At 42.9% G+C, this 22,765-nt stretch overlaps 1 protein-coding gene across 3 annotated transcripts in view; it reads right to left on the reverse strand.

The window, feature by feature from the left end:
• Positions 1-22,765, reverse strand: part of UNC5D (unc-5 netrin receptor D) — a 952,147-nt gene that overhangs the window by 393,919 nt on the left and 535,463 nt on the right. For all 3 annotated transcript variants that reach the window (XM_075346117.1, XM_075346118.1, XM_075346116.1), the window contains exon 5: positions 2,623-2,803. In XM_075346117.1, coding sequence (XP_075202232.1) covers positions 2,623-2,803 — 181 coding nt within the window. The remainder of the gene's footprint in view (positions 1-2,622; positions 2,804-22,765) is intronic.

Consider the following 22,765-nt stretch of genomic DNA (forward strand, 5'->3'; position numbering starts at 1 on the left):
TCACGTGTGGCAATAAATCACACCTGATAAATCATACCTGAAATCAGATAAAATGGGAGACGTTGACTTAACCTTTGCATTGTGTGTCTGTATGTGCAATACTAAGCATCAAAAACAAAACAGAGGAGAAAAGCACTGTCTGACGACTTGAAAATTAAAATTGTTAAAAAATTCCAACAATTTCAAAGTTACAAGTCCAACTCTAGAGACCTTGATGTTTTTTTTTCCATGATACGTGACATAACCAAGACGTTTTTAACCCATGACACTGTAGCTAATATCCCTGGATGTGGACAGAGATAAAAAATGATGAAACATTGCAATGCAGGATTGTTCGGATGGTGGATAAACAGCCCTGATCAATTTCCCCAAAAATTCCAGCTGTCCTGCAGGCTCAGAATTCATCAGTCAGCGTGAACTATACATCATTTGAATGAAATTAAACGCTATGGAGACCCAGAAGGACCTCACTGTTGACGCAGAAACATAAAAAAGCTAGACTGTAGTTTGCCCAAAATATACATTTGTAAGCCAAAATCCTTTTGGGAAAGTGTTTGTGGACAGCTGAGGCTTTGGTAGAGCTTTGTGGTAAAGCACATTTTTATATTGTTTATTAAAAACAAAATGAGGCCTACAAAGAAAAGAACACAGTAGCTACAGTCAAATATGGTTGCGGTTCAAAGATGTTTTGGAATTGTTTTGTTGTCTCTCACTGGTTGCCTTGACTGTGTACATCATGAAATCTGAAGACTACCAAAGGATTCTGGTTCGCAATGTAGTGCCCAGTCCCCCAGTGTCAGAAAGGCTGCTTTCACACTACGTTTTTGTAACATGTGTCATTAATGTTTTTTTAACGCAAAAACGGATCCAGTGCAAATGCATTTTCATTTCAATGCATTTGCAATGGACTCACGTCAACATGCATTCACATGTGTTTGCGTGCGTTATATTGAGGATCCAGCGACTTGCAGTTTTTTAACTTTTTTCAAAAACGCTACTTTTAGCGTTTTTGAGCTGCGTCCAAATACTGCAAATCGCTGGATCCTGACTATACTGCATGCAAACACATGTGAACGGTGGTATGCTGATAAACAGGATCCTGCTTGCTTTACTGAGCATGCCCAGAAACCAGCCTGGCGTGATCAGTCTCTCTCTCCCCCTCCCTCCCTCTCTCTCTCTCTCTCTCCTCTCTCTCTCCCCCGATGGAGAGCGGCGGACGCTCGTAACCAAGGTAAATATCGGGTAACCAAGCAAAGCGCTTCTTAGTTACCCAATGTTTACCTTGGTTATGTGTGCAGGGAGCCGGCTCCTAGCATCTGCGGGCTCGTAACAAAGGTAAATATCGAGTATTCAAGCAAAGCACTTCCCTTAGATACCCGATGTTTACCTTGGTTACCAGCATCCGCAGCTTCCAGACGCTGGCTCCCAGTCTATCACGTTCAGTTCCCCTCACTCCCGATCACATGGCTCCAATGCCCGCCCATAAACTTCAAGTGACAGGATCCTGCAAAATAACACATACGTTTGCATGCATTTTTCTTTGCAAAAACAGGATCCACTTTTACAGCAAAAAAAGTTCATGACGCATGCTAAAAAAACGTAGTGTGAAAGCAGCCTAAGCTAGGTTTACATTCTAGGTTATGGGTCTTCCAGCAGGACAATTACCCCAAAAATACTTCACAAAGCCCCAAGAAATGGATGGAAACAAAGAGCAGGAGAGTTCTGAAGTGGCAGCAATGAGTCTGAATCTAAATCCCATTGAACACTTGTGGAGAGATCTTAAAATTTTTTTAGGGAGTAGGCGCCTTCAATTATGAGAGACCTTGAGAAGTTTGCAAAAGAAGAGTGGTCGTAAATTGCAGTTGAGAGATGTAAGAAGATGGTTGATGGTTATTGGAGGCAATTGATTGCAGTTCTTTATTCCAAAGGATGTGCAACCAAATATTAAGTTGAGGGTGCCAACATTTTTGTCTAGCCCATTTTTGTAGTTGTGTGTGAAATTGTGTCCAATTTGACTTTTTTTTGTCTGTATTTTGTATTGTTACAATACACACAAAAGAAGTAATATATGTGTGACAGAACATGTGTAATTGCAATAATTGTCTGTATGTTCAATTTCAACAGAGAAGAGTAAAGGTACCGTCACACATAACGAGATCGCTAGCGAGATCACAGCTGAGTCACGGTTTCTGTGATGCAGTAGCGATCCTGTTAGCGATCTTGTTATGTGTGACATCTACCAGCGATCAGGCCCCTGCTGTGAGATCTCTAGTCGTTGCAGAATGGTTCAGGCCATTTTCTTCAAAGGCGATGTCCTGCTACCTCTACTACCTCTGGCAGCATCTTATCTCACTGAGGACAAAAGAATTTTGAGTAGAAATACAACATATCAAATCTTTCCCTTCCCTAACATTACTTGTCTGGTGAGAGTCTTTAATTCACGCTATTTAGAAGACATTTATGGAGATGGGTTTGTGGCTCCCCTCTGAAGGGTTAAGGGAAAAATGAATTGGATATACAATTGTGTTGAAATTTTAATAAATATTTGTTATGTTTTTTATTACTAAATTTAATGTAATGGTAGAACAATTTGCAATTAAATAAAATAAAGAAGATACTGACCATACACCACCACGGTAGCTGATGCACTCCGCCTTTTAGCCACAATATTGGATGCCATACATGTGTAATTTCCAGAATCTGACAGACGTGCGTGTCGTATGATAAGGTTGTGATCTGCCCTGGTGTCGATATTTTCGTCCTGCAGGGAGTCAATTGGTTCTTCATTTTTAAACCATTCAACCTGAAATACATCATTAGAAAAAAAGAAATTTGTTGAAACATTCATAGCTTATCATATAATAGCTGTCACAGATTTCTCACATGCGTTTTACACATTTCTTCTTATATTGTAAATGTCAACTCCGTTGCAATAAATGAGATACTTTAATTAGAGTTATATTTTAAGCTACCTATTGAAAAACGACAGCTACCCCGACCATATACACATTTGTCTTGACCTAATAGGCTGATATACAGTGCCTTGGAGACAGAATAAGGATGTGATATCCGAAACGCGTCCTCCTGCTCTATACGTCTCCCAGACATGATGAAGTTTTATCTATGAACAAATAAATTTATATATTTTTAAAGAAAAAAATATTCGACTTGATTGCTGGACTATATCCTATTTCATTCATCCAGTGCGAAAGTATTCGGCCTCCTTGAATTTTTCAACCTTGTCCCACAGTTCAGGCATCAAACATAAAGATAAAAAATTTTAATTTATGGTGAAGAATCAACAACAAGTGGGACACAATTGTGAAGTTGAATGAAACGTATTGCTTATTATATACTTTTTTAAAAAATAAATAATTGAAAATTGGGGCGTGCAATATTATTTGGCCCATTTATTTTCAGTGCAGCAAACTCACTCCAGAAGTTCATTGAAGATCTCTGAATGATCCAATGTTGTCCTAAACGACTGATGATGATAAATATAAGCCACCTGTGTGTAATCAAGTCTCCGTATAAATGCACCTGCTCTGTGATAGTCTCAGGGTTCTGTTTAAAGCACAGAGAGCATCATTCATGAAGACCAAAGAACACAACAGGCAGGTCCATAATGCTGTTGTGGAGAAGTTTAAAGCCGGATTTGGTTACAAAAAGATTTCCAAAACTTTAAACATTCCAAGGAGCACTGTGCAAGCGATCATATTGAAATGGAAGGAGTATCATACCACTGCAAATCCTCCAAAGCCTGGCCGTCCCTTAAAAATGTCATGTTAAACTAGGAGAAGACTGATCAGAGATGCAGCCAAGAGGCCCATGATTACTCTGGATGAACTGCAGAGATCTACAGCTGAGATGGGAGAGTCTGTCCATAGGACAACGATCAGTCGTAAAGTGCACAAATCTGGCCTTTATGGAAGAGTGGCAAGAAGAAAGCCATTTCTCAAAAATAACCATAAAAAGTGTTGTTTAAGGTTTGCCACAAGCCACCTGGGAGACATACCAAACATGTGGAAGAAGGTGCTCTGGTCAGATGAAAGCAAAATCAAACTTTTTGTGCAAGATGTCAAACAATATGTTTGGTGCAAAAACAACACAGCTCATCACCCAGCTTATGCTATGAAGCCCCATGATTTCTATGCATCCACTGCTCGGAAGCGTGCAATTCTCCTACGCTTCTCGCTGTCTCATATTTCATAGTTAGAAATTGAAGGTGTTAGGAGAAATATAACGGCGTGAGATGTAGAACAACAAAAGCAGTAACTGCTCATAAAGCAATGTTAGGAGTGAAGGTATCATATAGAGTAAATATAGCTGGTCAATGCGGGGTCAGACTCAAGCATTTCAAGGTCTTGATGATGCTTTATACTGTTCTGTTTTATGGCCCATTTTGTGGGAATGAAGATGTAATGCCCGAATTTTATAGCAGTCATCAATGTTAACAATTCCTATAACACTTTGGCCTGGTTTCAACATCAGGTACAGTATCAGAATCTTAAAAGCCAGAGCCAAGGGTTAAGAGGCAAGAAATAAGTTCCTATATTAGACCGAATTATCTACTTTTTACCTACCCATCCGTGCCACCAATATGAGATACTGTTTATATGATATATTTGCCAGATTTTAGAACTTTACATTTACTTCCAAAACATCCTAGGCATATATTTCACCGCACATTCCCTGTGGTTTTGTTGCAGTCAGAAATGGAGAAAACCCATTACTCCTTTTAGACATGAAGACCTGTGGAATTGACACTCTGCGAGGTAAAGACTTCATGAAGCAGAACCGTAACTGACAGCTCGCTTTCCCAAGACATTCAGCTGCAGCTACAGGACTCGCAGCAAAGACCTATCAAATGGTCAACTTACTAGTCGCAATGGCCCATATGATTATAATTAAAATAGCTTGGGGAGATAGCGGCCTGTTAAGATCTGTCAAAATAAAAAATAATGACACATTCGGCTCTGCTATATCTTTATGTGCATGTTCAGTTAAAGACAAAATGGAGGCTAGAGTAGAAGGAAAAGTGAAGACTATAGATCCTAGGCTTCATTATGACTGCTTTTATCAATATGTTAGCCAAATGACATTAAATATTGTGGGTGCACTTTTGAAAAAAATTGAAAAGAAAGACAAGACCAGAAAACTATTTGCCTAGTGTGGGCGGGAGTAGCTTTCTCAGCTCTGCTGCATTGCTAATTGTAAAAACTCAGATTGCACCAGAACTGATGCACCCAGTAATCTAAGGCGTACTTTGCACACTACGACATCGCAAGCCGATGCTTGCGATGCCGAGCGCGATAGTCCCCGCCCCCGTTGCAGCAGCGATATCTTGTGATAGCTGCCGTAGCGAACATTATCGCTATGGCAGCGTCACACGCACTCACCTGCCCTGCGACGTCGCTCTGGCCGGTGACCAGCCTCCTTCCTAAGGGGGCGGGTCGTGCGGCGTCACAGCGACGTCACACGGCAGGCGGCCAATAGAAGCGGAGGGGCGGAGATGAGCAGGAAACATCCCGCCCACCTCCGTCCTTCCGCATAGCCGGCGTGAGCCGCGGTGACGCAGGTAAGCTGATGTTCCTCACTCCTGCGGCTTCTCACACAGCGAGGAGAATGAAGAACAACATCGTACCATCGCTGCAGCGAAATTATTTAAATTTTGGACACTACACCGATGATATGATTACGCCGCTTTTGCACTCGTTAATCATATCAAAAAGGATTTACACACTACGATATCGACAGCGACGCCGGATGTGCGTCACTTTCGATTTGACCCCACCGACATTGCAGCTGTGATGTCGTAGTGTGCAAAGTACCCCATAGTGATACATCATTGGATTCAGGATCTCTTTGCTTACATCATGCTGCTCTCAGATGAGGTAGAAAACACCTGCTAACAGATTTCCTTTAAAGGGAATAAGTCATCAGGTTTTTTTTGGCACCTAATCTGACAGCAGCATCACCTCAGGGCAGGGATCCTGATTTCAGTGGTGTATCACTTAGATGACTAATAAAATCACAGTTTAATCAGCAGCAGATTTTTATTAGAGAACTACATGAACTGCTGCAGGTATTCCAGCATATTCATGAGCTCTGGATAACTGCTAGTGTGGTGCCCCTGCGGTTTCAGGCACCACAGGGTACTGCATCTCACTCGAGGTGCAGTATTCATCTCGGATACGGAGGAGGTCATCACCGGTAAACAACCATCACAATCCACAACAAACAGCCAGCTTGGAGGTGAGCCAGATAATTAAGTATGTGGGTGGAGCCAGCATCCCAGAGAGAGAAGGAAGTGTGAGTCAACAGTGTAAAAAGGCAGACAGTCTGAGGAGAGAGAGAGAGAGAAGTAGAGCTGCAGGAGAGGGTCCTGGGGACAGGAGGCTGGAGGATTTTGTCCCAGGACCCGGAGTGAGTACAGAAGGGGGAGAAAGGCAACAGTCACAGCATTGAGTGAGCAGTTAGGAGGAGACAGCGTCCGCGTCAGGTCGGACTCAGGAACGAACAATCAAGGAAGCAAAGACAAGGATAGCAAAGGGCGCGTGGTCTGGAGCTGGAGGCTTGACCCGGGTTCTTAGGAAGAAGAGGGATCCTAGGGTTCACGGGGAGTGCAGCAGGCACCCAGAACCCGTTCCATGGCCCAGGAGCTGGGGTGGAGGGAAACCGTCGAAAGGAAACGTACAGAAGGAAATACCGGCCTTGACCTCTGAACTATCCGGGATCAGCTGAGGCCCATCACAGCGAGACGCGGCACGCCAAGGGCAGAGTGACTTTAGTGAGTAAAAAGAACTTGAACTACACCCTCTGTGTCGTCCCGTCATTGCCGGTGCCCTCACCATTGCGCCCCTGTGCCATAGGAGACTACTACTCCCAACATCTTCCCTGGGGCCTAGCTCTGCCTGTGGAGAGCTGCAACACCCGAACTGCGTCACCATCTCCCCCAGAAGAGAAAGTACCCACAGCGGTGGCTCCCAAATTAGCCGCATACCACAGGTGGTGCCACTAATAACTACACCAATCATCCCCATCCCCATCTTTAATTGACAAAACGGGGTCACGGAACCGGGCCAGGACACTGAGACATCCCAAACTAACACTGGCCCGGTGACAAGTAACCCCCGAGACCCTGTGTGCGCGTCACGAGATCTGCAGCAGAGAAACCATTGATTTTATCAAAATGCCAGCAAATAGTAAGTGACATCGCTGGAATCAGGGTCTCCATCTCTACATTATCCTGCTCACAGATGGGGTAGAAAAAAATTCTGGTGACAGATTCCCTTTAAGTGGAAATTATCTGGAATAAACATCAACCTAAAAATGGTCATCATTATGTCCTATTAATTTTACTGGGGAAGATATGCCAGGTTGACTATTCCTCCACCCCAACAAGGGACGCAAGCTTTTAAACACCATTATTTGTACTAATCATGGATTTGCAATTTAATTTATAGAAGAATCACTTTTAATTATTGGCAGCATTACATATTCAGAATGTAAACATTATACAACATTGTATCTATGAATAGCAATTAGTGATGAGCGGGCACTACCGTGCCCGGGTGCTCGATGCTCGTAATGAACAGTTGATAGTTGGATAGGAACGCCTTAAGTACCAAGTATAGTGGAAGTCAATGGGGAACTCGAGCATTTTTCCGGATGATTATTGTTAGCTCATCATTAATAACACTTCTATATCCAATACAGTACAAATAACTCCTTAAAGGAAACCCATCAGCTGACTCCTACTGCCTAAAACATGGGCCTTGCTGTCCTTTGAGAGGATCTGGTGTTTCAGATAAAATACAGTTTGAAGATCAAGCAAAGGATTATAGCTGGTGTGAGATTTCACTCATTTACTGTGATAGGGGTTAATCACTCTGTTTGCGATGCGATATGAGGTAACACTCAAGAAACACAATTAATTTAAAAAGTCCAGCAGGTTTATTAACATTCCATGAAACATAACATACGAAGCCTCTCCAGGCTTAAAGGCACATACACTGGTATTACAGTCCATTTACTTCACTGGTATAATCACACAGGTTCAAATATCTTCCTCAAGTATCCCAGTGGAGCTTTCAGCTGCCATTCACTGACCCCGGACAGTATTCACCCACAGGTTTCAAGCCTGTTTTCCTTTAGGAGGTTTGACCATTCTATACACTGACTCTTGTCAGTGCACACACGACTCTTAAAAGCTCTCACAGGAAGTGTACCAACTAAAGATGAGCGAACCTTTGGAGGTTCAGTTTGCCGGAAGTAAAAGAACCGAATCTTCACCTGTCCGAACCTTGCCCGAGGAGATTCGGAATCAGTGATTGGCAGCATGAGTCTCCGATCTCATATAGCCAGCCATAAACAGATCCCTTCAGGGAGAGGGTGGGCAGGCATATTCAAATTTTTTTTTGGGGGTTGCACACTACATGTGATCACGCTGTGGTTACCCCCAGTTCGAGCTGTTCAAACACTGCAAGCGGGTCGTACACAACTAAGCACCAAGCGTACCTGAGCACAGCATTACCCATGCAAGTTAAGATCGCATGTAAGGCATTCAAACTCCAAACCTGAGCCCTGTGTTTTTAAGTTGGTGTTTGGTTCAAAACCCAAACCTCAGGTTCGCTCATCTCTACTAACAACTTTCTCACACACAGTCTGTCATGTGCCAAATAACCGGCTCTGCCTCCTGGATGACACGCTCCTTGATACCTCACAGCTGTTCACCCGCCGGTCTGACAACATGCGCCATGTAATTATGTCTTGGATGTGTGATCTATTGGTCTGCAGCGATGTACAGTAAACACCCCCTCCTCCCTGCTGTCCGACACCACACCCCCTTGATGAAGGCTACAAGCCGAAATGCATGTAGGGTCCTGGTGTCGGCACAGCAGTGGTGGATCATGGCTTCAGGTATACCCCATTAATTTCTGACATTGCCTTTCTATATAATGTGGTGCGCTGCCTGCTCTGTGCATTATGCCATGTCTACCTTCTGAACAGCTCCATTTGCCTCAGGTTTAACATATTATTTTCTATCAGGCCCTTTTACCAGCTTGGGAGTATGTAATTAATTGTTATCATATACATTTTCTATATTTGATGTATAATGGCTTTGCTATATGTATGATTTTTATGTACACCCTGTTGGGGACATTGTCCATAACTCAGCGCCATATATACCCTTCTTTGTATTGTGCTATGCCTAATTCTGGAACAATTCACTTTTCCTATTAACGCCTATGGGCAAAAATTATTGTATTTATAGTGATATATATATTTATAGACTGGAGGTTTTGATAAATGTGACGCCCTGGCCTATCAGGATGTCACAGGGTATTGTGTAATCTGCCCTTCTGCACAGTATCCACCCTCCTTGGTTAACGGATCCCAGTCCTTTCGTGTTGTTAACAGCTTGTCAATCAAAATCCTAGAAACACTTCCCACTTGAACCTACCAGACCTACCATTGGGGGGCCTGAAGGGAATAGGGCCGCCCACATGGGGGTTGGGGAGGAGAAAGTGAGGACAGTGTCAGTTCAGTTGAGCAGTGCAGTTGAGCAGTTGAGAGTGGAGTGGAGCAGTAGAGAGCTCCTGGATACTAGGTGGCAGACAGTGGTCTGGGCCTGGTGGAAGCTGGAGCCTGGTCGCAGGGGGTAGTGTCAAGGGGCGCGGACTGCCGAGGAGGGCAGCCGGCGGCCTTGAGCTATCACTGGGCAGGGGCCAGGGCACGACGGGGTACGTGACCCCCAGGCCGGAAAGTAGCTTCATGCGTTCCGGTAATTTACCCTACGGGGGGGGAAGACTTCAAGTGTCATCCCCAACCCGCTCAAAATCGGGGTACTAGCACAGCGATGGGATAGGACTTTCCCACTACAGTCCAAAGAAATCCTACGCGTGAACCCTGAGAGCAAGCTCACTCCATTAGCCATACGGGTGAACGGGACCCGGAGAGTTTCATACCAACGGATCCAATTGAGACTAAGGTGCCAGGAATAGGGCCACAGACGATCAACAACACCAGGGGCACGGATCCAGGCGTACTCCCCGATGACTACAGTGGTGCTCAGAACTTTTGTTTACAAGCTGTCAGTGTGGTTATTCTGGGACTGAGTGAGTACCTTGCAAACCCCTGCACCTATCTCCCCAACGACACCCAAACAACATCCTACACCAACGGGCCCTGGGACACGAACCCCCTACCCACGGAGGGGTTAAACATAAGGCTGTCACACCATCGTCACCGGGCTCCCCAACGGCAGCGGTAGTCCCTCACATTACCACGCACCGTGGGTGGCGTCTAGAGTTGAGCGCGGTTCGCGGTTCGTGGTTCTCCAGTTCTAAGCTCGAGTGATTTTGGGGGCTGTTCGAGATCGAACTAGAACTCGAGCTTTTTGCAAAAGCTCGATAGTTCTAGATACGTTCGAGAACGGTTCTAGCAGCAAAAAGCAGGGCTTTTTACAGCTACAGTGTGCAGGAGCCATCGCTGGCAGCCTGCCACAAGCTGGTAACCAAGATAAACATCGGGTATCCACCAAAGCGCTTTGGTTAGTAACCCGATGTTTATCCTAGTTACGTGCAGGAAGCCCACACTTCCCCGCTCAGCTCGCTCCGCCCCCTCCTGCCCGCGGCATGTATTGTACACACACACACACACACACACTCACATACACACACACACACACACACACACACACACACACATGGTCCCGCTCGGCTTACCTGCGGTGATGAAGTCCTGACCTCAGCGCTGTCACTGTCCTCCATGGCCGCCGCTTGTCACATCCCTTCTCTCGCTTCCGACCCGAGACTGACTAGCGGTGACGTCACGGGCCTCTCGCGAGACTTGGTGTGAAGGCGCCGGTCATTGAACTCAGTGACAGGGGCTGTCAGTGTGCTGGAGATCAGCGCAGGTAATGTACCTCGCTGACAGCAGCACTTGTCATCCCCTGCAGTGACCTGGGCTGACCCATTGATGTTAGCTCAGGTCACTGCACTGCTCTCCCAGCCAATTGGGAACATCCTGCTCTTCATTGACTGGGACAGTGTGGATCGTCATGGGCCAGGCAACCCCTTGGATTACACCAGACCTGGATTTGTTTTTCATTCTAATAAATTGGTTAAAGAGGGAATGTTTTGGGGCGTGTTTTTTCAAATAAAAATGTGTTTGTCGTCTATTTTTTTTTATTACTGACTGGGTTGGTGATGTCGGGTATCTGATAGACGCCTGACCTCACCAACCCCAGGGCTTGATGCCAGGTGACATTACACATCTGGTATTAACCCCATATATTACCCCGTTTGCCATCGCACCAGGGCGCGGGATGAGCTGGGGCGAAGCACCAGGATTGGCGCATCTAATGGATGCGCCACTTCTGGGGCGGCTGCGGCCTGCTATTTTTAGGCTGGGGAGAGGCCAATAACCATGGACCTCCCTAGTCTGAGAATATCAGGCCCCAGCTGTCTGCTTTACCTTGGCTGGTGATCCAATTTTGGGGGGACCCCTACGTGTTTTTTTTTTAAAATTATTTATTTAATTTAAAATAACAGCGTGGGGTGCCCTCAGTTTTGGATTACCAGCCAAGGTGAGGTTGCCAGCTGTGGTCTGCAGGCTGCAGCCGTCTGCTTTACCCTAGCTGGCTACAAAACTAGTGGGAACCCTACGTCATTTTTTTTTTAATTTTTTTGGCTAAATACAAAGCTAAGCCCCCTTAGTGCCACATGAAAGGCACCAAAGGGTGCTCCACTTTTTCTCCACTTTTTCTCCATTTTTTCTCCACTTTTTCTCCACTTTTTCTACATTTTTTCTCCACTTTTTCTACATTTTTTTCTCCATTTTTTCTCCACTTTTTCTTCACTTTTTCTCCACTTTTTATCCATTTTTTCTCCACTTTTTCTCCACTTTTTCTCCACTTTTTCTCCACTTTTTATCCACTTTTTATCCACTTTTTCTCCACTTTTTCTTCACTTTTTCTCCATTTTTTCTCCACTTTTTCTCCACTTTTTCTCCACTTTTTCTCCACTTTTTCTCCATTTTTTCTCCACTTATTCTCCACTTTTTCTCCACTTTTTCTCCACTTTTTCTCCATTTTTTCTCCACTTTTTCTCCACTTTTTCTCCATTTTTTCTCCATTTTTTCTCCACTTTTTCTCCACTTTTTCTCCACTTTTTCTCTATTTTTTTCTCCATTTTTTCTCCACTTATTCTCCACTTTTTCTCCACTTTTTCTCCACTTTTTCTCCACTTTTTCTCCATTTTTTCTCCATTTTTTCTCCACTTTTTCTCCATTTTTTCTCCATTTTTTCTCCACTTTTTCTCCATTTTTTTCTCCATTTTTTCTCCACTTATTCTCCACTTTTTCTCCACTTTTTCTTCACTTTTTCTCCACTTTTTATCCATTTTTTCTCCACTTTTTCTCCACTTTTTCTCCACTTTTTCTCCACTTTTTATCCACTTTTTATCCACTTTTTCTCCACTTTTTCTTCACTTTTTCTCCATTTTTTCTCCATTTTTTCTCCACTTTTTCTCCACTTTTTCTCCATTTTTTCTCCATTTTTTCTCCACTTTTTCTCCACTTTTTCTCCACTTTTTCTCTATTTTTTTCTCCATTTTTTCTCCACTTATTCTCCACTTTTTCTCCACTTTTTCTCCACTTTTTCTCCACTTTTTCTCCACTTTTTCTCCACTTTTTCTCCATTTTTTCTCCATTTTTTCTCCACTTTTTCTCCATTTTTTCTCCATTTTTTCTCCACTTTTTCTCCATTTTTTCTCCACTTTTTCTCCACTTTTTCTCCACTTTTTCTCCACTTTTTCTCCATTTTTTCTCCACTTATTCTCCACTTTTTCTCCACTTTTTCTCCACTTTTTCTCCACTTTTTCTCCATTTTTTCTCCACTTTTTCTCCACTTTTTCTCCATTTTTTCTCCATTTTTTCTCCACTTTTTCTCCACTTTTTCTCCACTTTTTCTCTATTTTTTTCTCCATTTTTTCTCCACTTATTCTCCACTTTTTCTCCACTTTTTCTCCACTTTTTCTCCATTTTTTCTCCACTTATTCTCCACTTTTTCTCCACTTTTTCTCCACTTTTTCTCCATTTTTTCTCCACTTTTTCTCCACTTTTTCTCCATTTTTTCTCCATTTTTTCTCCACTTTTTCTCCACTTTTTCTCCACTTTTTCTCTATTTTTTTCTCCATTTTTTCTCCACTTATTCTCCACTTTTTCTCCACTTTTTCTCCACTTTTTCTCCACTTTTTCTCCATTTTTTCTCCATTTTTTCTCCACTTTTTCTCCATTTTTTCTCCATTTTTTCTCCACTTTTTCTCCATTTTTTTCTCCATTTTTTCTCCACTTATTCTCCATTTTTTCTCCACTTTTTCTTCACTTTTTCTCCACTTTTTATCCATTTTTTCTCCACTTTTTCTCCACTTTTTCTCCACTTTTTCTCCACTTTTTATCCACTTTTTATCCACTTTTTCTCCACTTTTTCTTCACTTTTTCTCCATTTTTTCTCCACTTTTTCTCCACTTTTTCTCCACTTTTTCTCCACTTTTTCTCCATTTTTTCTCCACTTATTCTCCACTTTTTCTCCACTTTTTCTCCACTTTTTCTCCACTTTTTCTCCATTTTTTCTCCACTTTTTCTCCACTTTTTCTCCATTTTTTCTCCATTTTTTCTCCACTTTTTCTCCACTTTTTCTCCACTTTTTCTCTATTTTTTTCTCCATTTTTTCTCCACTTATTCTCCACTTTTTCTCCACTTTTTCTCCACTTTTTCTCCACTTTTTCTCCATTTTTTCTCCATTTTTTCTCCACTTTTTCTCCATTTTTTCTCCATTTTTTCTCCACTTTTTCTCCATTTTTTTCTCCATTTTTTCTCCACTTATTCTCCACTTTTTCTCCACTTTTTCTCCACTTTTTATCCACTTTTTATCCACTTTTCCTCCACTTTTTCTCCATTTTTTCTCCACTTTTTCTCCACTTTTTCTCCACTTTTTCTCCACTTTTTCTACATTTTTTCTCCACTTTTTCTCTACTTTTTCTATGGTCGGTCTACCCATTAGCTCTGCCATGCATACTGTAGCTCTACACCTACTGCACATTTTACTTTATGATTGACATCTCTTTCGTACCAGAGCTGTCTAAGCCTACTCTGACCCCATATTTGTCATTACTATATTGTCCTTGTACTGTATTATGACATTTGTATCATGTGTTTCATTTCTTGCTGTGTTGCAATTTTTTTGCTGCATCCCAATTGTACCTCTACATTGTTCGAGTTTATGTTATTGTTCTCTCACTCTTATGTGATACTGATTATTGTCATTTTTCATGATTACATGCAGATAAGTCCAATCTGACGAAGGCTCAGGCCGAAACGTCATTTGTAACTTGTTTTGGACAAAAACATATATGCTTATGAAAAAAAATGTTTTTCTTAATACGGACCAATAAAGAGTGATTTTGCATTACTATCCGTTGTGACTTACTGACTTAGTCTGGGAGATTTAGAGTGCCGAGGTTACTCACTAATTTTATCTATTATTTCCTCTGAGCACCTATATACCAGTGAGCAGAGCTTCCTCTACAGTAGTTCTCCTGATTAGGCATGCCCTTACCTCATGAGCAGGGCATTGCAGCTTTGGTAGCAACCATTACGACATGGACTCTGCTGCTGTGGACCCGAGAAGAGTGAGTGCAGATTCATTGCACCCACACTCCTCACATGAAGGGTCCGCACTCCTAGAAAATGGGGGATACGTTCCCTGAGTGTCTCCCCCCATATTCCAGACGGTCCAGAGTCGTCGTGGGACCCCTTTATTTTTTTTCTTACAATAAATTGGTGAAAGAGGAAATGTTTTGGGGACTGTTTTTTCAAATAAATTTCTTTTGTCGATTTTTTTTTTTTTGTTAGTACTGACAGTTTATGATGTTGGGTATCTAATAGACGCCATGACATCACAAACTGCTGGGCTTGATCTCAGGTGACTTTACAGCTAGTATCAACCCGATTTATTACCCCGTTTGCCACTGTACCAGGGCACGGGATGAGCTGGGGTGAAGCGCCCGGATTGGCGCATCTAGTGGATGCGCCACGTCTGGGGTGCCTGCGGCCTGCTATTTTTAGGCTGTGAAGGCCCAATAACTATGGACCTTCCCACCCTGAGAATACCAGACCACAGCTGTCCGCTTTACCTTGGCTGGTGATCCAATTTGGGGGGGACCCTACTTTTATTGTGTAATTATTAATATTTATAAAATAATTATAAAAAAGAGCCTGAGGGGACCTCCACATTGGATCCCCAACCACGGTAAAGCTGCCAGCTGTGGTTTTCAGGCTACAGCCGTCTGCTTTACCCTAGCTGGCTATCAAAAATGGGGGTACTCAACGTCATTTTTTTTTTAACTATTTTTTAAATAGAAAAAATTAATGGGCTTCCCTGTATTTTGATTGCCAACCAAGGTAACGGCAGGCAGATGGGGGTGGCAACCCATAGCTGTCTGCTTTATCTGCGCTGAGAATCAAAAATACCGCGGAGCGCTACGTCATTTTTTTAAAGATTTATTTTTACAGCACTGTGATGTCCAGCAATCAAAATACAGGGAAGCCCATTTTATTTGTAGTTTTTTAAATAAATAATTAAAAAAAATATATATGGGCTCCCGCTGCATTTTTTGTATTGCTAGCTAAGGGTAATCCAAGCAGCTACTAGCTGCTAACCCCCACTGCTTGATGTTACCTTCACTGGCAATGGAAAATCCAGGGAAGCATTTTTTATTTTTTTTGCCAAAAAACTACAAAAAAAGGACGTGAGCTTCGCCATATTTTGTATGCTAGCCAGGTATAGCAGGCAGGTGCTGGAAGAGTTGGATACAGCGCCAGAAGATGGCGCTTCTATGAAAATGCCATTTTCTGAGGCGGCTGCAGACTGCAATTCGCAGCAGTGGGGCCCAGAAAGCTCAGGCCAACCTGTGCTGCGGATTCCAATCCCCAGCTGCCTTGTTGTACCTGGCTGGACACAAAAATGGGGCGAAGCCTACGTCATTTGTTTTCTAATTATTTCATGAAATTCATGAAATAATAAAAAAAGGGCTTCCCTTTATTTTTGGTTCCTAGCCGGGTACAAATAGGCAACTGGGGGTTGGGGGCAGCCGTACCTGCCTGCTGTACCTGGCTAGCATACAAAAATATGGCGAAGCCCACATAATTTTTTCAGGGGGCAAAAAACTTCTGCATACAGTCCTGGATGGAGTATCCTGAGCCTTGTAGTTCTGCAGTTGCTGTCTGTCTGTATGGAGAAGAGCAGACAGCAGCTGCAGAACTACAAGGCTCAGCATACTCCATCCAGGACTGTATGCAGAATTTTTTTGCCCACCAAAAAAATGACGTGGGCTTCGCCATATTTTTGTATGCTAGCCAGGTACAGCAGGCAGCCACGGGCTGCCTCCAACCCCCAGTTGCCTATTTGTACCCGGCTGGGAACCAAAAATATAGGGAAGCCCATTTTTTTTTAATTATTTCACTTATTTCATGAAATAATTAAAAAACAAATGACGTGGGCTTCGCCCCATTTTTGTGTCCAGCCGGGTACAACTAGGCAGCTGGGGATTGGAATCCGCAGCACAGGTTAGCCCGAGGTTTCTGGGCGCCTCTGCTGCGAATTACAGTCCGCAGCCGTCCCAGAAAATGGCGCTCTCATAGAAGCGCCATCATCTGGCGCTGTATCCAACTCTTCCAACAGCCCTGGAGCCGGGTGGCTTGTTGGGTAATCATGAGTTAATACTGGCTTTGTTTTACTAGCCAGTATTAAGCCAGAGATTCTTAATGTCAGGCACGTTTGACCCGGCCATTAAGAATCTCCAATAAAGGGTTAAAAAAAACACCACACAGAGAAAAAATACTTTAATAGAAATAAATACACAGACACATTAGAGACTCCATCTTTATTACCCCCTGTCAGCCCTCCACGATCCTGCTCTTCTGTCTTCTTTCTAGTGTAGTAGTAGTGACGATTGTAGTGAGGATGATGTGCACCAGCCCATCACTTGGGGCTGGGGAACCTCATCCTCACTACAATCCTCACTACAATCCTCACTAGTGTAGTAATAGTGACGATTGTAGTGAGGAAGGATGAGGTTCACCAGCTCATCACTTGGGGCTGGGGAACCTCATCCTCACTACAATGCTCACTACAATCGTGCAGCCTTCACTCCGTGAGTGATCAGTGCTGGCTGTCAGCGGTAACAGCGGTAACGCTGACAGACGCGTTACCATAGCAATGGTGCTCTCGGAGCCGCGGTTAGCGGTGACGTCACCGCTAACTGCGTTGCTATGGCAACGGTGATCTCCGTTAATGACCGGCTGTGTCAGCCGGTCCCTAACGGAACGGGGAGTCGACCGTGTGCTAGAGCATGTCGCCGGTACACGGCGATACACATATGTGCACCGTGTACCGGAGAGATGCACTCGCAGGTCCTACATGACGCGTCATAGTCATGTGACCAATCTGTAGCCAATGAGATAATAGCCACGTGACTGGTCACATGGCTATTTTACCGTCACGATAGGTCCTGCATCACTGCTGGCAGTGCCGGTCGCCGGGAGGATTCAGCGATCATCGGATGGAATAGCGGCAGGAGACAGAGTGCAGAAGGGATCGCGGGGACCGGTAAGTGTTATGGCAATGTTTATTAACTGTTTGTGTACATTTATCATGCATTTTTATGTGTTTGTGATTGCCTCCCATTATAGCCTATTGGCTCGAGTTCGGTTCGTCGAACGTTCGACGAACCGAACTCGAACGGGACCTCCGTTCGGCGAACTGACCTCGAGCCGAACCGGGACCAGTTCGCTCATCTCTAGTGGCGTCACAAACTTTCCAGAATCCCCCTGTACATAACCCCCCTTTTCCTTTTAATCGAGTGGCCGCGCGACCCCTGGGTCCAGAGACCCCTCGAGCCACCGAGGATCCGGATCCGAGCGGCGGCAGCAGCCCGGCTGCTCACCCAGGGGAGGTATAATAAATATATGCTACCCTTTTTCAGACACACCGCCGTGTTTTTTTTAAATTTAGGGGCTATATTGTCTGGATGCACTTTATGGGTATTGTGCACACGCTTTAAGGCACACTTCCTACTGCCATATATTTCTCTTTACATCATGGGGTGTGATTTATACATAGAGAAAATCTTCTTTGCTGCTTTTTGTTTTTCTGCTGTGTTGGTTTTTTTGTGGTGCTTTTTTGCACTTTTTTTTACTACCTTCTACATTGCCTTTTTTTAATATTGTATCAATAAACTTTGTATTTTTATTTTTGTTTGTTTTGGCTACTTTTTTAATTGAGTTTGATTCTGGTTTTCCAATAGCCATTTTTGCATTTATAATTTTGAGATATTGGTGATGCATTGTCATCACTGGATATAATTTTTCTATATTTCTTATGGTGACACAAATTGGGTATTAAATAGTGATGGGCGAACCCCCTGATGTTTGTGTGCGGGAGACTTTTTGTAAAGTTCAAGTTCGGGTTGTGAGATAATGCGAACTTGTGTCCGAACCCCGAACTTGGACTTTACAGTTATGGGATGGGGCAGGGGCTGTAAAATAAAGAATATAGTTAATAATAAAAATTGCTTGTCTTACAGTTCGGATCAAGTTCGGGTCCAGGGGTTGTGAAAAAAAGCACATTATTAAAAAACATTATGATTATACTTACAGGTCCAATGATGTGTCCTTCAGACTCTATCTCCCGGCCGCTTCTGCTCCCGGTTCTGGTCATTGCTGTGCCCACAGGTAACTACCACTGACTTACAGGAACTTTCATGACATCCTAGCCATGTGACCAGTCTGTACAACATTCACACCAGACTGGTCACATGGCTATGATGTCATGGAAGTTCATGTAGTCAGAGGTGGTTACCTGGCGGCATAGCAATGATCGGATGCGGAAGCAGAAGCGGCCGGGAGACAGAGTCCACAGGATGTGTTGCGGGACCTGTAAGTATAATCATAATATTTTTTAATAATATGCTTTTTTTTTTTTTTTTACAACCCCTGGACCGAACTGGATCCAAACTGTAACACGAGCTTCCCAGGAAAGCTCTTGTTCGGGATCGTGTGGACGAACACTATGTGTTTGGTACGGACCCCGAACTTTACAGGTCAGGTTCGCCCATCACTAGTATTAAACAGTCTCATAAGACATATGAGACACACTTATGGGTGGAGGTATGTGGATAGCCAGAATCGCCCATATCTCCAGCCATCTGTAAACCTGGCCCTTGAACTCCTTTTTAAAGCTTGTGGCACTACAGCTACCAGATTATACATTACAGGTTTACATTCCAGTATAACAACCTCTGGTATACATACCGGCCATTCACATTGTAGCCTGTCGCCATTTAATGGAGAGTAAACAACATTTATCTGGAGCCACAGCTGCTAGCTTTTCACAGCGCCATCGCAGGTGATTGACAGATCTGTGTGTAGATAAAAAAAAGACCTGACAATCACCTGCGGGGCAATCGGAGAAGCCTGGATCGGTTGAAGGCTAGCCTCATCTCTGATTATGGTTCTCAGTTGGATCTTCAAGCAATATTTTCTCTCAAACGCAAGGAGCATTTCAAAGTAAAATATAACTGTCTGCAGTTGGGCAGCCAGGCGCTGATTCATGCCCGTGGTTAGGGCAGCATGAATCAAACACAGTTTTCTGTAGGAAACACTGCAGATGACTTAGAAGAATTGTATTCATTTCACAGCAGGAGGCCTCCGATCTAAATAACTGTTTACCTATATCCAAACTATCTGGAGAATATGTATGTTAATTGCATTGTGATGTTTAACCCATTCATGTGAATCACACTTATCTCCAGTCTTCTGTGCAGCATCTGGGCGGATTGGTAAAGCTTTGTACGTACAGATATTTACATTTATGTAAAACCACAGCTGTACTGTAGAAAGTTTGCATAAATTACTACTCTGCATTACCGCTGATGATATTCTGTGAAATACATTTACAGCAAACATTAAAGGGAAACTGAAAAAAAAAAATAATCCCTTCTGGAAAGAAAGAAAAAAAAAGCAAACTGTGGCCCGTTATTGCCAGTGTGGTGAAGTGGGACATTATATTCACCAGATTAAGACACTTGTAGGGTTGTAGGGTCGTGTAACAATCCACATCATACATTTATGTACGCACACAGTAAGCACTCACTAACATGTTTGCTGCTACACACACTACCCCCTCACGCCCAAACTCTGAGCCCATAAATGATATACAACTAGCCGCCTTAGCAACACCGTATAAGTATAAATTATTTTGTCCTTTTCAGATGTTCATTTTTACGTACATGTTCTATCTGTGCTTTTCGTAAAGGACAGGTTTGTACAATAGGGTATTGGATTTTTGACATGTCTAGGGTTTGTAGCGGATTGAGTTTCTGCAGAAAATCACTGTCATCACACAGATGCCATCCGTATTCTGTCTCTTTTAACATTGTAATGAATGAGGAGCAATTTTTTTATTTCTTTTTAGGATACAAAACGTTCACTTATGTAACAACAATGGTAAAAAGGGACAAACTGATGAAAATGTGATCCAGCACACTAATAAATATTGGTCCGGTTTTCTATATTTGTGAAAAAAAGGGTGTCTGATTGAGACCTTAAAAAAGACCTTAAAGGGAACCTGTCATCACTTTTTTGGCGTATAAACTTCGGCCGCCACCACTGGGCTCTTATATACAGCATTCTAACATGTTGTATATAGGAGCCCAGGCCTCTGTGAGAACATAAAAAACACTTTATAATACTTACCGAACGGTTACGCGGTTGGCTATATGGACGTCTCTGTTCTCCGGTGCCGGCGCCACCTCTGTTGGCCATCTTTGTTCTCCTTCTTCTCTAGCCGCGGTACATGATGCACCCGATGTCATCCACACTTGCTGGCATTCAGATCTTGAGCACGCGCACTTTGATCTGCTCTGAGCAGGGCAGATCAAAGTATTGTAGTGCGCCTGTTCAGGACCGGCGAGTGTGTATGATGTAGACGCGTCATGCCCTCAGGCTTCATACAGAGGATGAAGATGGCCGAAAGAGGCGGCGCCGGCACCGAACAACAGAGACACCCATATTGCCAATGGCACGACCGTTAGGTAAGTATTATAAAGTGTTTTTTACTGTATGTTCTCACAAATGTATATTTTTTTATTTCTCCTCTCAATTGTAAAAACCTTAACTTTTATAGTTTAGGTTATAATTTATGATAAATACAACTGGACCATACCAGAGATTTTTCTCTGGTGGCGTGTATTTATTTCCTGCATGAGATTGACCAATCAAAAGCAGGTAGTAGCCCACAGGGGAAGAAGAACACGCCCACACAGATCAGGTTTCACACTGAGAAATATGTAATGACAATCAGTCTTCTCTCCTTACTGATCTCTCTGCAGAGCTGTGTGTGATTTCAGATACTTTTCAGCTTTCACATCATGACAATAAGTTTTGGGGGCAGGAAGTACAGTAGAGCTGAGCTCCAGCTCTCCTCTCACAGTGCTGTCATCATTAATGTATCCTTCTATCAGCTCATTGACTTATGGGTGTTATTAATCTCTGCTCTACTACTGCCACTATTTAATCACTCTATAATGAAATCAGTAAGGAGAGTAGACTGTCTGTCAATACATGTCTCACATTGAAAAACCTGCTCTAAACTATTGTGGAGGCGTAGTTTTTTTCCCCTTTATATTGTTGCCTACTTTTGAATGGTCAATTTCATGCAGAGGAATAGGTACTTGCCCACCTTGAAAAATCTCTGGTGACCTAAATTACATAGTAATATCTAATTAAAATATGTTTTCCTAAGCCCTGAAGTCACTATTCCATGATATGGCAAGCTTAGAATACTCAAACTAGTTAAAAGTCCTTTTAACCAGAAAAAATATAGAATAAACATCAACCCAAAAGGAGGTTATTATTCTGTCCTATCAACACACACTAAGGTCCTCCCTTTTTACAGGGGAAGCTATGCCAGGCTGACTATTCTTCTACCCCCAACAAGGGATACAAACCTTTAAACACTGTTACATGGCATAATTAATACAAATCGCAATATTATATGAATGAATGAGAAAAATATCTGTTGCCAAAGTAAAAATAACCCATCTCAAACACAATGAGGGGATTTTAATCTTTCCTTGTTCAATTGTCTCACATAAAATGCTATAAATGTTTGCATAAGCCACAGATACACACAAAATTTACAACTTTTTCCAATTTTGAGTCAGTCTTGACATTTTTCATTCAAAAAAGTGAGTGGGATTAGTAGGTAGAGGGGGCAGTGACAACTGTCATGTGAAAAATATACAATACTTTATGGCAGATACATTGACATTCATTATACATCCTCTTAGCTGGCAAAGATTTTTGTTTTGTGGTGGGGGGCATCAGAATATCAGGATTCAAAAAGAATGCAAACATCTTTTTGGTATTTAAAGGGAATCAACCACCAGGATTTTGCTATTTGAAGTAAAGGCAGTGCCATACTGGCAATAGGATGCTGAATCCAAGCTTTCCTTTTGTTATAAGATCAGATGCCTGATTGCTGAAACATTTTTAATCAAAAATGCAGAAATGCACTGCAGTTTGATTGACGTGTGTATCGGGGGTGGGCTTTTGTTGGTTGCTTCCTCTGTGTATATTCCTCCTCCTGCGTCTTGTATAGTATGCCAACAGCGGCAATGGCGGAATGAAGCTATATTTA

This window comes from Anomaloglossus baeobatrachus, chromosome 4, assembly GCF_048569485.1.
Source record: "Anomaloglossus baeobatrachus isolate aAnoBae1 chromosome 4, aAnoBae1.hap1, whole genome shotgun sequence".
Lineage (NCBI taxonomy): Eukaryota > Metazoa > Chordata > Amphibia > Anura > Aromobatidae > Anomaloglossus > Anomaloglossus baeobatrachus.